Raw genomic sequence first — 12,840 nt, 5'->3', positions numbered from 1 at the left:
TCTGCTATACAATCATGTGGCTCCCCATCCTGTGAAGTAGGCATCAATGTGGATGGATTAAGTGTAGTACATCGTTCCACAGTGAGGTGTGGCTGTGAAAGGAGAACAGTCATGCAGGAGAGATGTCGGGAGGGGGATAGATACGAGATTTTGTTCTGCAATAATATTACAGCCACAGCATGAGGTACTTTAAGTGTTAGTGGGTGAAATAACACAATGGCTGCTGATGAGAGCACTGCCATCGAGGCAGCTACCACTGCTTGAACACAAGGTGGCAGTGCTCTGGCCACTGCATCCAATCGGGAAGAGTAGTAGGCAATTGGTCTGGATTTTCCCCCATGTGCTTGAGTTAACACTGATGTCATATATCCCTCTTTGCAATCCACTGTTGAGACAAAGGGTTTTGAGTAATCTGGTAATCCTAGCACAGATGAACTGACTAACAGTTGTTTTATTTTTAAAAATGCCTCGTCTGCTTCTGGTGTCCATACTAAAGAATCTGTGGCAGCCAAGGGGGTGTAATAGATCAAGGCAGATAAGGGGGCTGTAATGAATGCATAGTTCGATATCCAACTCCTGCAAAAATTAATAACTCCCAGAAAGGACATATTTTGTCTTTTTTTTTTTGGTTTTGGTGCTTGCAAGATTGCTGTCTTTCTCGCTTCATCTAAATGTCTGCCTTCTTGTGAGAGATCGTAGCCCAAGTATTTTACAGTAGTTTCCCAAAGTTGTAATTTGTTTTTACTGACTTTGTGACCCTGTTCCGCCAAGAATTGCAAAAGCGCTAGTGTGTCTATTTTGCAGTCTTGTTCTGTCGGTGAAGCCAATAAAATGTCATCCACATATAACAACACTTGGCTGCCATTTGGAGGATTGAATTTGGCTAGGTTAGCTGACATTGCTTGAGAGAATATTGTTGGTGATTCACATATCCTTGTGGAAGTCTGGTATAAGTGTATCTTTTCATTCTGTAAGTGAAAGCAAACCAAAATTGACTATCTGGGTGCACAGGTACAGAAAAGAAAGCATTACTTATATCAACAACAGTGAAGTACTTATTCCTCGGTCACAAATCATTTAACAGAGTATTTGGATCCGGTACTGTGGGGGCCCGTGGCACAACAGCTTTATTAACTGCCTGCAGATCCTGCACCATCCTCCAACCAGTGGAGGGAGGAGCCTTTTTCACAGGAAACAATGGAGTGTTACATGGAGAGTCAGGACATTCCACTATAAAACCTGATTTAAGAGAAGCTTCCAAAATTGGACCTATTCCTTCCTCAGCCTCAGGTTTAAGTGGATATTGTCTTTGATGTGGCCTGAAAGAAGAAAGAGGAGTTATACAGACGGGTTCGGCATTTTTTATTAGTCCCACGTCTGCTGCTCCCTTCGACCACAAGTGTTCTGGTACCCCTTATATTTCTGCTTCTTCACTTTCAGTGAGTGTGAAAATGGATCAGAATCTGCTTTTTTGTTGCCATATCTGTCCTTCTAGGTGCACATTTGGTTTTGCGTGTGTGGTCCAATTTAATGGAGTAGTATATGCATCCAATATCTCGGAATATTCTATTCCTGGTTTTACTTCCTCCCAATCTGAGGTTTCTTCACATGCAGTCACAAACACACCTAAACGCCTCCAGTGGTCGTCTGTGGATTTGGAGAGTGACACATGAGGTGCATTACATGATCTTAAAACCTTTCTCATGCTGGAGGAGAGTGAACAACTAGCTGCCCAGTATAAGTGTTTCAATTTTAACATGGTCTGTTTTTCTTTGAAGAATTGTTTCTCATACTTTCTGTCAGGCCCTTGAGTGTATTTGTAATACATAGTGCAGTGTAATTCCTCTGGTGACCTGAGGGTGAGCTCTCCTGAGACGTGTTCTTTTGCTTTTTTAAGGAGCGGAAGCGCGATAGAACTGGGGCCTGTAGAAACAAGATCCAAACTATACCAGTATGAAGGTGGTCTCGCGAATGCTTCATTCGGACAACAGTTAACCCTTTTTCTTCTGGAACTATCCCTAGTTTCAATGCATGAAGTATGTCTCTTCCCAGCAAATTACAGGGACACAGAGTGGACAAGACAACTTGACAATCAGCACTCACTCCAGTCCGTGCATCTGTTACTGTTAAGAGTTTTGATAAACGCTCAGGATGGCTCTAACCATTTGCTGATTTGACCCAAATAATTTCGTTGGATTTCTCAACTCCAGGAATGTCATCAGGGTGAATTACAGTTCGTGTTGCATAGAAAAGTCACCTCCACCCCTAAAACATTCAGTGTAATCTCAGGTTTGACATCATACTGTAACATTAGTTCGATTCCCTCCAGGTTCAACACTTCTTCTGGTTTCTCTTCCTCCATCCTGGTTACAGCTGGAGTTGTTTTCTCTTTATCTAGTCATAATTGACTCCCAACCTCATCCTTGCTCCTGCAGTCCCCCCCCACTCAGCCGGCATGCCTTCCTTCCTCTATTTCTCCTTCTATCTCCTGTCTCCTTTCTCCTGTATTGATCTGTGTTCTCACTTCCCCTCAGTACATACACAGGCATTTCACTCCCTTCCAACAAAAAGTTAAGTCCTTTCTTACTTTTCTTTTTGCTGTTAAGGTGATCCTCTGCATGTCTGGCCCAATCCATTAGGTTTTCTACCCTGGCTGTGCGGTGGTCTACCATGTGTTTGGTCACAAAACTGCTTATCTGTGGCAAACATCCCTTCAGAAAGGCATTCTTCAACTGTTGTTCATAAGGAGAGTCAACATCCCCATTTTCTGGCGGACTCAGTCCACTGTGGAATTCAAACACCTCTATTAGTCTATGATTATATAGATCAACATCTTCCCATTCCTTCTGCACACAATGGTTAATTTGGTTCCAATCAGCCCGTTTTGTATATTTAGTTTCAGTTCGTTTCAGTAAAGCTTCAAATCTGTCGGCTAGATCTCTTGACTGATACTGCAAAACTGCTCCATGAGTATTAAGGGCACTCCAATCACCACGGATCACACACCAATCCGCTCTCATCACATTTCTCACTGCTTTTTCCAACTCCAAACCATTCCACCTGTAGCTCTCATACAGATTCTTTAGGCTACCTTTAAACCCCTTAACATTTACTTTTGGGTGTGGAATGTCCTCCGTTGCTTTTCTTACATCCTCAGCTGTCCATGGTCGGTAAACGTACATGAATTCACTTTCCTCCTCCCCCTCTCTCGGATTAGGTACTTGGATCATGGGCAAATTCTCAACGTCCTGGCTAGCTGGATCACGGTACACCTTCCATGCAGAACTAAAATTTTTCCCTGACCTAGTTACTTGTGTCTTATCTCTCTTAATGATCTTTTTTAACTCCCCCTCTGGATACAAAGGTTCCAAAGGTGGGGAGCTAGGTTGGGGTGACAACCCACTGGTAGCTCCCGAGATACTATAAGCTGGTGGACTTTTCGCTATCGAGTTGAGTTCCGGATGTCTACTCTTATAAACTGTATTTACATCCTCTTCATCTATCAGCGTAAACACCTCTTTTTGTTGCTTATCTATCTCCTTTTTTTCTCTCTCTGATTTTCTCCTCTGTGCCTCAGTGAGCCAGGCCTTGGCCTGCACGAGACCGTTCTTTTTATTTTTATTTTTATTTCTACGGCCTGCTCTCTCTATATCTTTTATTAATTCTGCGCACTTTTCAACGTTGAAATTCTCTTCAAACCCAAATTTTCTCCCATCTGTCTAAATATTTAATATTTTCGGGGTTTTTCTGAAACATGATTTTAGCACTGCCACTTAACTTCCGGTTAGCTTTAAAACAGTTATTTCCCATACTGTACTCTTGCAGCTAATCAATTTTCAGTGGAGTTATTTTGAGTACTACTGAATGAAACACTACTTCTGTCGTTATGTCACGAGCAACAACCAGACTCCAATGTTCACTTCAACTCAGTTAGTCAGTAATACATTTTTCTGTCGTCACCATCAGCAACATCACACACCAGCAGCTGTTTCACTCTTATACAGACATAGCAAATAAACCAACACTGCAGCAAAGAAGGAAAAAACAACAATTTAACAAACAAATAATTCTGCAACCAGCCCTCTTAGCAAAACAAACAATTCTGTCACAAAGCAACAATTCAACAATGAAACAAACAATTTAACAAAAAAACCAGGCCCTTTACCATCAGCAACAACACACACACACAGCTGTTTTACTCCCATACATACATAGCAAATAAAACAACACTGCAGCAAAGACTTTAACAAACAATTTGACAAACAATTTAACAACCAGCCCATTTAGCAAACAAATGTTTTAACAACCAGACGTTCAACAAACAAACAATCAGACGTATGACACAAACAAAACTAAAATGGATTTAATTCTTGCGATATTTCATCGCAAACTCTCTTAAGAAAGATTCTGTTTCTAACGCACGGCGCGGAGTTATTTATTCCTGTAGTCTTCTCACACAGACTATGGACTGACCTTTGCTGACTGCTTCTGCTATCCTGGTTTAATAAAACACACATAGACCTTTCACCTTTCCTGACTGCTTTTACAGTACCAGCTAAAAGGCTACTTACAGTACTAAAGGCTTTTTCTTTGATCCACCTTTGCTGACTGCTTCTGCTATGGGTTAATCCAGCACAATTTACACACAGTTAACAGTTAAAAGGCTTATTTCCTTTGCCTCACCTTTTCTGACTGCTATTATGTTTTCATGGGTTAATCCTATACACAGTTACCAGTTAAAAAGCTGACCTTTTCTGACTGCTTCTTTTATGGGTTAATCCAGCACAATTTACACACAGTTACCAGTTAAAAGGCTGACCTTTTCTGAGTGCTATTAGGTTTCTATGGGTTAATCCTATACACAGTTACCAGTTAAAAGGCTGACCTTTTCTGACTGCTTCTTTTATGGGTTAATCCAACACAACCCACACACGGTTACCAGTTAAAAGGCTAACTTTTTCTGACTGCTTCAATTGTGAGTGTTCCAACATAACTTTTACACAGTTAAAGTTAAAAGGCTTCTTTACTAGGTTGCATTCGAAATAGTAATATCCATCCATCATCTGCCGCTTATCCGGGGGTCGGGTCGCGGGGGCAGCAGCTTGAGCAGAGAAACCCAGACGTCTCTGTCCCCGGCCACTTCCTCCAGCTCTTCCGGGGGGACCCCGAGGCGTTCCCAGGCCAGCCGAGAGACATAGTCTCTCCAACGTGTCCTGGGTCTCCCCCGGGGTCTCCTCCCAGTGGGACGTGCCTGGAACACCTCCCCAGGGAGGCGCCCAGGGGGCATCCTAACCAGATGCCCGAGCCACCTCATCTGACTCCTCTCAATGTGGAGGAGCAGCGGTTCTACTCCGAGCCCCTCCCGGATGACTGAGCTTCTCACCCTATCTCTAAGGGAGAGCCCAGACACCCTGCGGAGGAAACCCATTTCGGCCACTTGTATTCGCGATCTTGTTCTTTCGGTCACTACCCACAACTCGTGACCATAGGTGAGGATGGGAACGTAGATTGACCAGTAAGTAGAGAGCTTCGCCTTCTGGCTCAGCTCCCTCTTCACAACCACAGGTCGGTGCAGAGCCCGCAATACTGCAGACGCCGCACCGATCCGCCCGTCAATCTCCCGCTCCATTCGTCCCTCACTCGTGAACAAGACCCCAAGATACTTGAACTCCTCCACTTGGGGAAGGATCTCATTCCCGACCCGGAGAGAGCATTCCACCCTTTTCCGGCTGAGAACCATAGTCTCGGATTTGGAGGTGCTGATTCTCATCCCAGCCGCTTCACACTCGGCTGCGAATCGCTCCAGTGAGAGCTGAAGGTCATGGCCTGACGACGCTAACAGAACCACATCATCTGCAAAAAGCAGAGACCCGATTCTGAGGGTGAACATGTGATGATAGCATCCTAGATATGGAAGGGAGAGGGAAAGAATGAAAATAGAGCTGCAGAACACAGGAATAAGAGAATATAATCTGAAAGTTATAGTAGAATAAAGAAGGGAGGAAAATAATTATAAGATTCCTGGTGTCAACTGGAATAATTAAAATAATATAGAAAAGCATAACTAGAAAGAATTTTAGTCCAGTAGATGGCGGCATATGCAACATCAAGGATGCCAGCTGCCATTAAAAATCAAATAATAATAATAAGAAGTACTTACACACGAAATCATTCACTCATTTCCAACTCCCTACTCCCTATATAGGAAAATAAATGTAGTGCACTCTATAGTGAGCTCAACAGAGAAATCTTTCGGACACCATCTCGGCGCCGGTAATTAAGTCATCGCTGTTGCACAATGAAAACGTTACATTAATGTCGTCTCACGCAATTTTGTCTGTTTACAATTGCATTTTTGTTAAATTAGAGGCTTTTGATTACTGTCATGTAATTTTTATTTTCGTATTTTGTTTTCTATCTAAGCATATTTTTATATTTTATTATCTTGGCTCTTTAGTAACAGCAAGTTACAGAGTGGAAAATTCACTAGGAAAAAAACAACATACTGTTATCTAGAAAACTCTGGTAGCTCTATCGAAATGCCGTCTTCCATCAATCTGACCGTGTTTCTTATAACTATAATTATTCAATCTATGATGATTCGGAGAAGAATTGGAATTGCGAGAGAGAGTGAAGGGAGAAGATGTGCTGCTCTTGTAAGACTAGCAAGAAGTGTTAGCCTGCTTTTTACTGCCTTTTTAATTAGAGTAATTATATTTTTTAATTCTCTGAACAATAAACTACCCTTCGTCAAACTACAATCCCTACGTGCGAAACTTCCTGAACGTTAGGCAGCTCCTTTATTTACAGTCTCACAATATTGGACAAACTGAGTAATCCAGTTGTGTCTGAGTAGTCAGATTCACTCAGCTTTTATTCACACACTGTACTAGACATCATTAATAAATGGCGAATTAAGCTTTACTTATTAAACGACCTATGTCAATTTTCTAGATAAACCTGCAACCATATCTATTCCTAAAGTTTAAACATTCATTCAGCGTCTGTCTGCCATCCCTTACTAGCAGCCCAGAAAATTTTTGGCAATGCATTATGGGATATCTTGCTCCGGTTGGAGACCATCGGACAGTGTTGCTAGGTGTACGATAATTGTCGTATTTGTAAGAAATTTTGCCCTGTGTACGATCAACAATTCCCCAAAAAATACGATAATTTGACCATTCTGTAAATGTGTGGTTGTTATCAGCCTGTCGCAACTGTCTGTTGGATTTTTTTTGTGAACACTGAAGGCATTTCCATTTCCATGAGACAAGTTTCAAGCCAATCGTGCTTTTCTATGTGAGCTACGAGTGACGTGCATGCGTTTGCCTCAGAAGTTCCTAACAGTAGGTGGCCTTCAGGCCTCATGAGCTCATTTGGCTCATTAGGTCCCAGTCGTCATTGTTTACGGGGACATTTACTAAAGCAACTGTGGGGCTGCTGATGCTCAGCCGTGAGTGTCTGATAGACGCTGTTCTACACTAGAGTGAAATTAGCGCATCACTAGACTTGTTATTTTGGTTATGACGGATAGTTTTCTTCAAAATACGACAATTCTATGTCTCTGGTATGATCATACTACATTTCCCACCTGGCAACACTGCCATCGGATGCTCACTACATTTCGCGTTGAATTGTGGGATACATTGAGTGCATTATATAGTGAGCATCAAAAATCCCTTAACATTCGGACACCACTACAAAATGGCGTGGTCCCTATACAATGAACTATATCGTGGTTAGGTATCATCAGAGGCTTCATACTGGAGAGAAATCGTACAGCTGTGGTCAGTGTGGAGCAGCTTTCACTACATCTTCTCATCTTAAGACACACCAACGTATTCACACAGGAGAGAAACCTTACAGCTGTGATCAGTGTGGAGCAGCTTTCACTACATCTTCTCATCTTAAGACACACCAACGTATTCACACAGGAGAGAAACCATACAGCTGTGGTCAGTGTGAAGCAGCTTTCACTACATCTTCTCATCTTAAGACACACCAACGTATTCACACAGGAGAGAAACCTTACAGCTGTGATCAGTGTGGAGCAGCTTTCGCTATAATATCTAGCCTAAAAACACACCAACGTATTCACACAGGAGAGAAACCTTACAGCTGTGATCAGTGTGGGGCCGCTTTCGCTATAATATATAGCCTAAAGACACACCAACGTATTCACACAGGAGAGAAACCATACAGCTGTGGTCAGTGTGGAGCAGCTTTCACTCAATTATCTCATCTTAAGACACACCAACTTATTCACACAGGAGAGAAACCTTACAGGTGCGGTCAGTGTGGAGCAGCTTTCGCTGCAATATATAGCCTAAAGATACACCAACGTATTCACACAGGAGAGAAACCTTACAGCTGTGGTCAGTGCGGGGCAGCTTTCACTCGGTTATCTCATCTTAAGACACACCAACATATTCACACAGGAGAGAAACATTACATCTGTGGTCAGTGTGGGGCAGCTTTCACTAGATCTTCCAGTCTTAAGAGACACCAACGTATCCACACAGAAAAGAAACCTTATATCTGTGGTCAGTGTGGGGAAGCTTTCACTCGAGTATCTAGTCTAAAGAGACACCAATGTACTCCCACAGATAAATGATTGGTTTAAATCAACAACCTATTTTACGGCAGATAAGAAAACATTCATCCAGGAGAAGCAACAGGAACTACCAATCAGAAGCCTTTTCTTTCTTCAGATTAAAAATCTTTTGTGTGGATTACCACCTTTCTCTTGTCAGTACTTTTGCTCTGAATGTTCTGTGAGTAGCACATGTTTGAAGAATGATTGAAAGTAATTAAAATATGTTTTCATTGTTTTAACTGTGGACAGATCTCCCACCGTTCAAGACAAACATGGCAACAATTGTGAGTTGATGAACAGAACAATATACAATCTGTTTGAAACTAGAGACATGTTTTATTCTCTTATACTATACATATTTGTTTTGTTTAAAGTTATAATTCACAAAGTCACATTGCACCAGCTGTGGGTATTTATGTAAACATACAACATCTGTAGAAGCAACATATAATTTCAGTTTGATGTGAAGTCTAACTTTCCACTCATCTGTATTTCATTGTTCTGCATTTTGTTGAAGGTCAGATGTCAACATTTCTCATGATTTTCATGTTCTTGCTAATGAGCTATTTTTTTAAGAAAATGTGTGTTTGGTTACGAGGGAAAGTTGGACTTATATTCCCCAAAGACCCAGAAATCTTTAACAGTCTGAAAAAGTTTTGGAGTTGTTCCCTGTACTTTCCAGACAACTGTTTAATGACTGAAGTTGAAAGTTAAGGCTGTTCCAACACTAAAAGGGCACAAGGCTCAACTTCAAGCTGTGAAACTGTTTCAGATGTCTGTTGTGTTGGTGTCAAGAAAATTCTCTCAAAATGACTCAGAGACAATTAACACAAAACATTTATTTTCACAGCAAGGTGTCTGCATGACATATCAGGAAACTGACACAGAGTTGTCTGAGTTAAAAAGATTATACTATTGCTATTTATGCCACACAAGGTCATGAGACGTTTAGATAGAAGCTGAAATAAGATAGATAGGCCTTCTCCAGCACCCTTGACCCCCTTGTACCTGTGACGGTCCTTAAACAATACGTGGAACAGGACAATGAGAGTTAAACAGTTCTCAGCCCCACCACAAAATCTTTTCATTCATTCGGATTAAATCATCCTTTCTTCATCATATTCTCATTAATGATCAGAGCTGAGTGAGATTTCTTTGAAAAGACAGAATAAACAGGACTTGATGGCTTTCAGTTTTCTTCCAGAGCAGAAATCACAGGCCACAGCTTCAGGTCCAGCATGGCAGAGATCAGCAGGAGCAGCTTGGAGTCCAGTCTTCTTCAGCTGCTTCACTAAATCAGCTAACATGGTGCTTTTCTCCAGGACAGGCCTTGGTGTGAAAGTTTTCTTGCATTGAGGGCATTTGTGAATTCCCTTCTTATTCTTTCCATTCCAGTAGCCTTTAATACAGTTCATGCAGTAGCTGTGTCCACAGGGAATAGTCACCGGATCCTTCAGTAGATCCAGACAGATCGAACAAGAGAAGGTTTCCAGGTCCAGTTTCACACTTTTCTGAGCCATTTCCTCCCTTTGGCAGAGCAGTGTGTGACTCTGAGAGCAGAAACACCGTCTGTGCTGTGATATAAAACTAATTCCACCTCCTTTTGTTGCAGCTGATCTTCACTTAAGAGCTCCTCTACTATCACACAATGGTTTCACACATCCTCCCACCTTCAGATCAGTTTGGGGAGGGAACAAGGAAGTTTCCGCTTGAAATTTATAAATCATGATCTTCTTCTGAAATGTTCACCTAAATCTTCTCCCTGGTGCATTCAAGTGCGTGACATGAAACATGAGCTCTCATACGGCTGTTGGACTTCAGAAGAGGTAAAAACCTGCAGAGTTGAGCTGCCTGAAAACTAAAGCTGACCCCTAACCTGCAAACTTTCTGTACTCCTGGCTGGCTGGACCAGAGTCCAGAGAAGAGTCCAATATTAGCTCTTAACTCACATGTAGATTTGACCTATTAAAGGTTTGTTAAGACTGCATTGTCATTTCAACAATTGTCATCTCAAGGCACTTAAATAATATAGTCCAATTCAAGCCAATTGGAATTCAATTAATTAATTTCAAAATAATCAAATTAATTCATGTAGAGCCAATTAAGAAATAATATCCCAGCTAAGGAAACCAACAGAATGCACTGAAACTTGTCTTCAGTCTAATCTCCCGTCCTGAGCGTGCCTGTGGCGACTGTGGAAAGGAACGACTCCCTTTTAACAGGAAGAAACCTCTGGCAGAACCAGACTCAGGAAGGGTGGCCATCCGCCTCGACCAGCTGGGGTTTGAGAAGACAGAAAAGAGGGAAAAGAGGGGGGAAAAACACCATAACGCCATTCAAAGGACACCTGTTGGAACAGGGAAACAGAAATTAATAACCACAATAATGTCACATGTACATAATAGCAATTGAGAAATTAAACAGGGGGAAAAAGAGAGCAAAGTGAGGAAAGGTGTGACAGATGAGGTCCCCCAGCAGTCTAAGCCTATAGCAGCTTAACTATGGGATGTTTCAGGATTACCTGAGCCATCCCTAACTATAAGCTTTATCAAAAAGGAAAGTTTTAAGCCTAATCTTAAAAGTGGAAAGGGTGTCTGCTTCCCGGACATTTACTGGCAGCTTATTCCACAAGAGAGGGGCCTGAAGGCTCTACCTCCCATTCTACTTTTAGAAACTCTGGGAACAACAAGTAAACCTGCAGTTTGGGAGCGAAGTGCTCTGTTAGGAAAATATCTTACAATGAGATCTTTAATATATGATGGAGCTCAGTCATTAAGAGCTTTATATGTGAGGAGAAGAATCTTAAATTCTATTCTGAATTTAACAGGGAGCCAATGAAGAGAAGCTAAAACTGGAGAAACATGATCTCTCCTGTTAGTTCTCATCAGAACTCTGGCTGCAGCATTTTGGATCAGCTGGAGGCTTTTCAGAGAATATGTGGGACAGCCCAATAATAAGGAATTACAGTAGTCCAATCTTGAAGTAACAAATGCATGAACTAGTTTCTCTGCATCACCCTGAGACAGGATGTTCCTGATTTTAGCAATATTACGAAGGTGAAAGAAGGCAGTCCTAGAAACCTGTTTTATATGTGCGTCAAATGATAAATTCTGGTCAAAAATAACTCCAAGGTTCCTCACTGTAGAACTAGAAGCCAAGGATCCAGCTGTCTGTGTAAAACTGATACTGATAAAATGTTAAAAGTCTCCTGTGTGTCTGTATCAGCTCCAGCAGCGGTGCTGTAATGGTGATGATGGGATGAGACATGAATACCACAGTTTTTCATCTTTACAGTTAACTGGAGTTGATTTATCTATTGCCAGGAACCAAAATAAAACTAAATTGTAAAAAGCTCAGGCTGAGATTATGACTTCTGTGTTGTTAGGTTCGGTTTCGACCCAGTTACAAAAATAAGATTATAAAGCAATAATTAGAGCCACAGATGACATCATCAGTGCACTGTCAGCCAACACACTGACAGCCAGCTCCTCTCCTCATCATGTGAGCTTTAGGGGATTCTCATTTTGCCTTGTTATCCAGTTTACCTGCACAGAAACAGAACAAGCAAAGACGGGCATGTCCACACATGTGAGCTCAGTTCAGTGTGGAGTTGGTGACCTGCAGAGTGCACATCTCCAATGTGCAGCATGCCAAAATGAAAAGAAGATTCTCAGTGAGAGACGTTCTGCATCATATTTCTGGTGAAAATGAGGGAGAGGACACAGAGCAGCATGGAGATACGGATGAGCAGGTTTCTGAGGAGGAAGACAAAGTGGAATATCATCCAGAAGACACTCATCTGATGAGGAGGTCACCGGTGCTGAAGCTGCTCCTGCTGAAAGACTCAAGTCCAAAAATGGTAAGATGTGTTGGAGCTCAGTACCTCGTGATGTACATGATGGCAGGGCAGCTGCTGCAGACGTCATCAAAATGACTCCTGGAATCACAGGGTTTGCTGTGACCAGAATCAGTGACATCAACACGTTTTGAGCCATTTATGCCATTAAAAAGAGTCAAACCTTGAAGGAACAAAAGTCCATGGCAACATGTGGAAAGACACTGATGAGGAACACCTGGATGCTTCTTCTTTTTGCTGGAGTGCACAGATCCTGCAATGAGGCCACTGATCGTCTCTGGGACGCATCGACAGGCAGAAATATTTTCGAGCAACAATGTCACTTCAGACCTTTCAAATGATATCAAGAGTCCTCAGATTTGACAACAGAGACACCAGAGAAAGATCT

At 42.0% G+C, this 12,840-nt stretch overlaps 1 protein-coding gene across 1 annotated transcript in view; it reads left to right on the top strand.

Annotated features, from left to right (window-relative positions):
- The window catches only part of LOC140291454 (uncharacterized), a 392,957-nt gene that overhangs the window by 59,550 nt on the left and 320,567 nt on the right, over positions 1-12,840 (top strand). Inside the window, exons 4-5 of the mRNA XM_072379414.1 lie at positions 783-789; positions 7,744-8,569. Of these exons, the coding sequence (XP_072235515.1) occupies positions 783-789; positions 7,744-8,569 (833 nt within the window). The remainder of the gene's footprint in view (positions 1-782; positions 790-7,743; positions 8,570-12,840) is intronic.

This window comes from Leuresthes tenuis, unplaced genomic scaffold, assembly GCF_036924035.1.
Source record: "Leuresthes tenuis unplaced genomic scaffold, fLeuTen1.0.hap1 SCAF_1, whole genome shotgun sequence".
In the NCBI taxonomy this organism is placed as follows: domain Eukaryota; kingdom Metazoa; phylum Chordata; class Actinopteri; order Atheriniformes; family Atherinopsidae; genus Leuresthes; species Leuresthes tenuis.
This window is presented reverse-complemented; position numbering and strand designations above follow the sequence as displayed.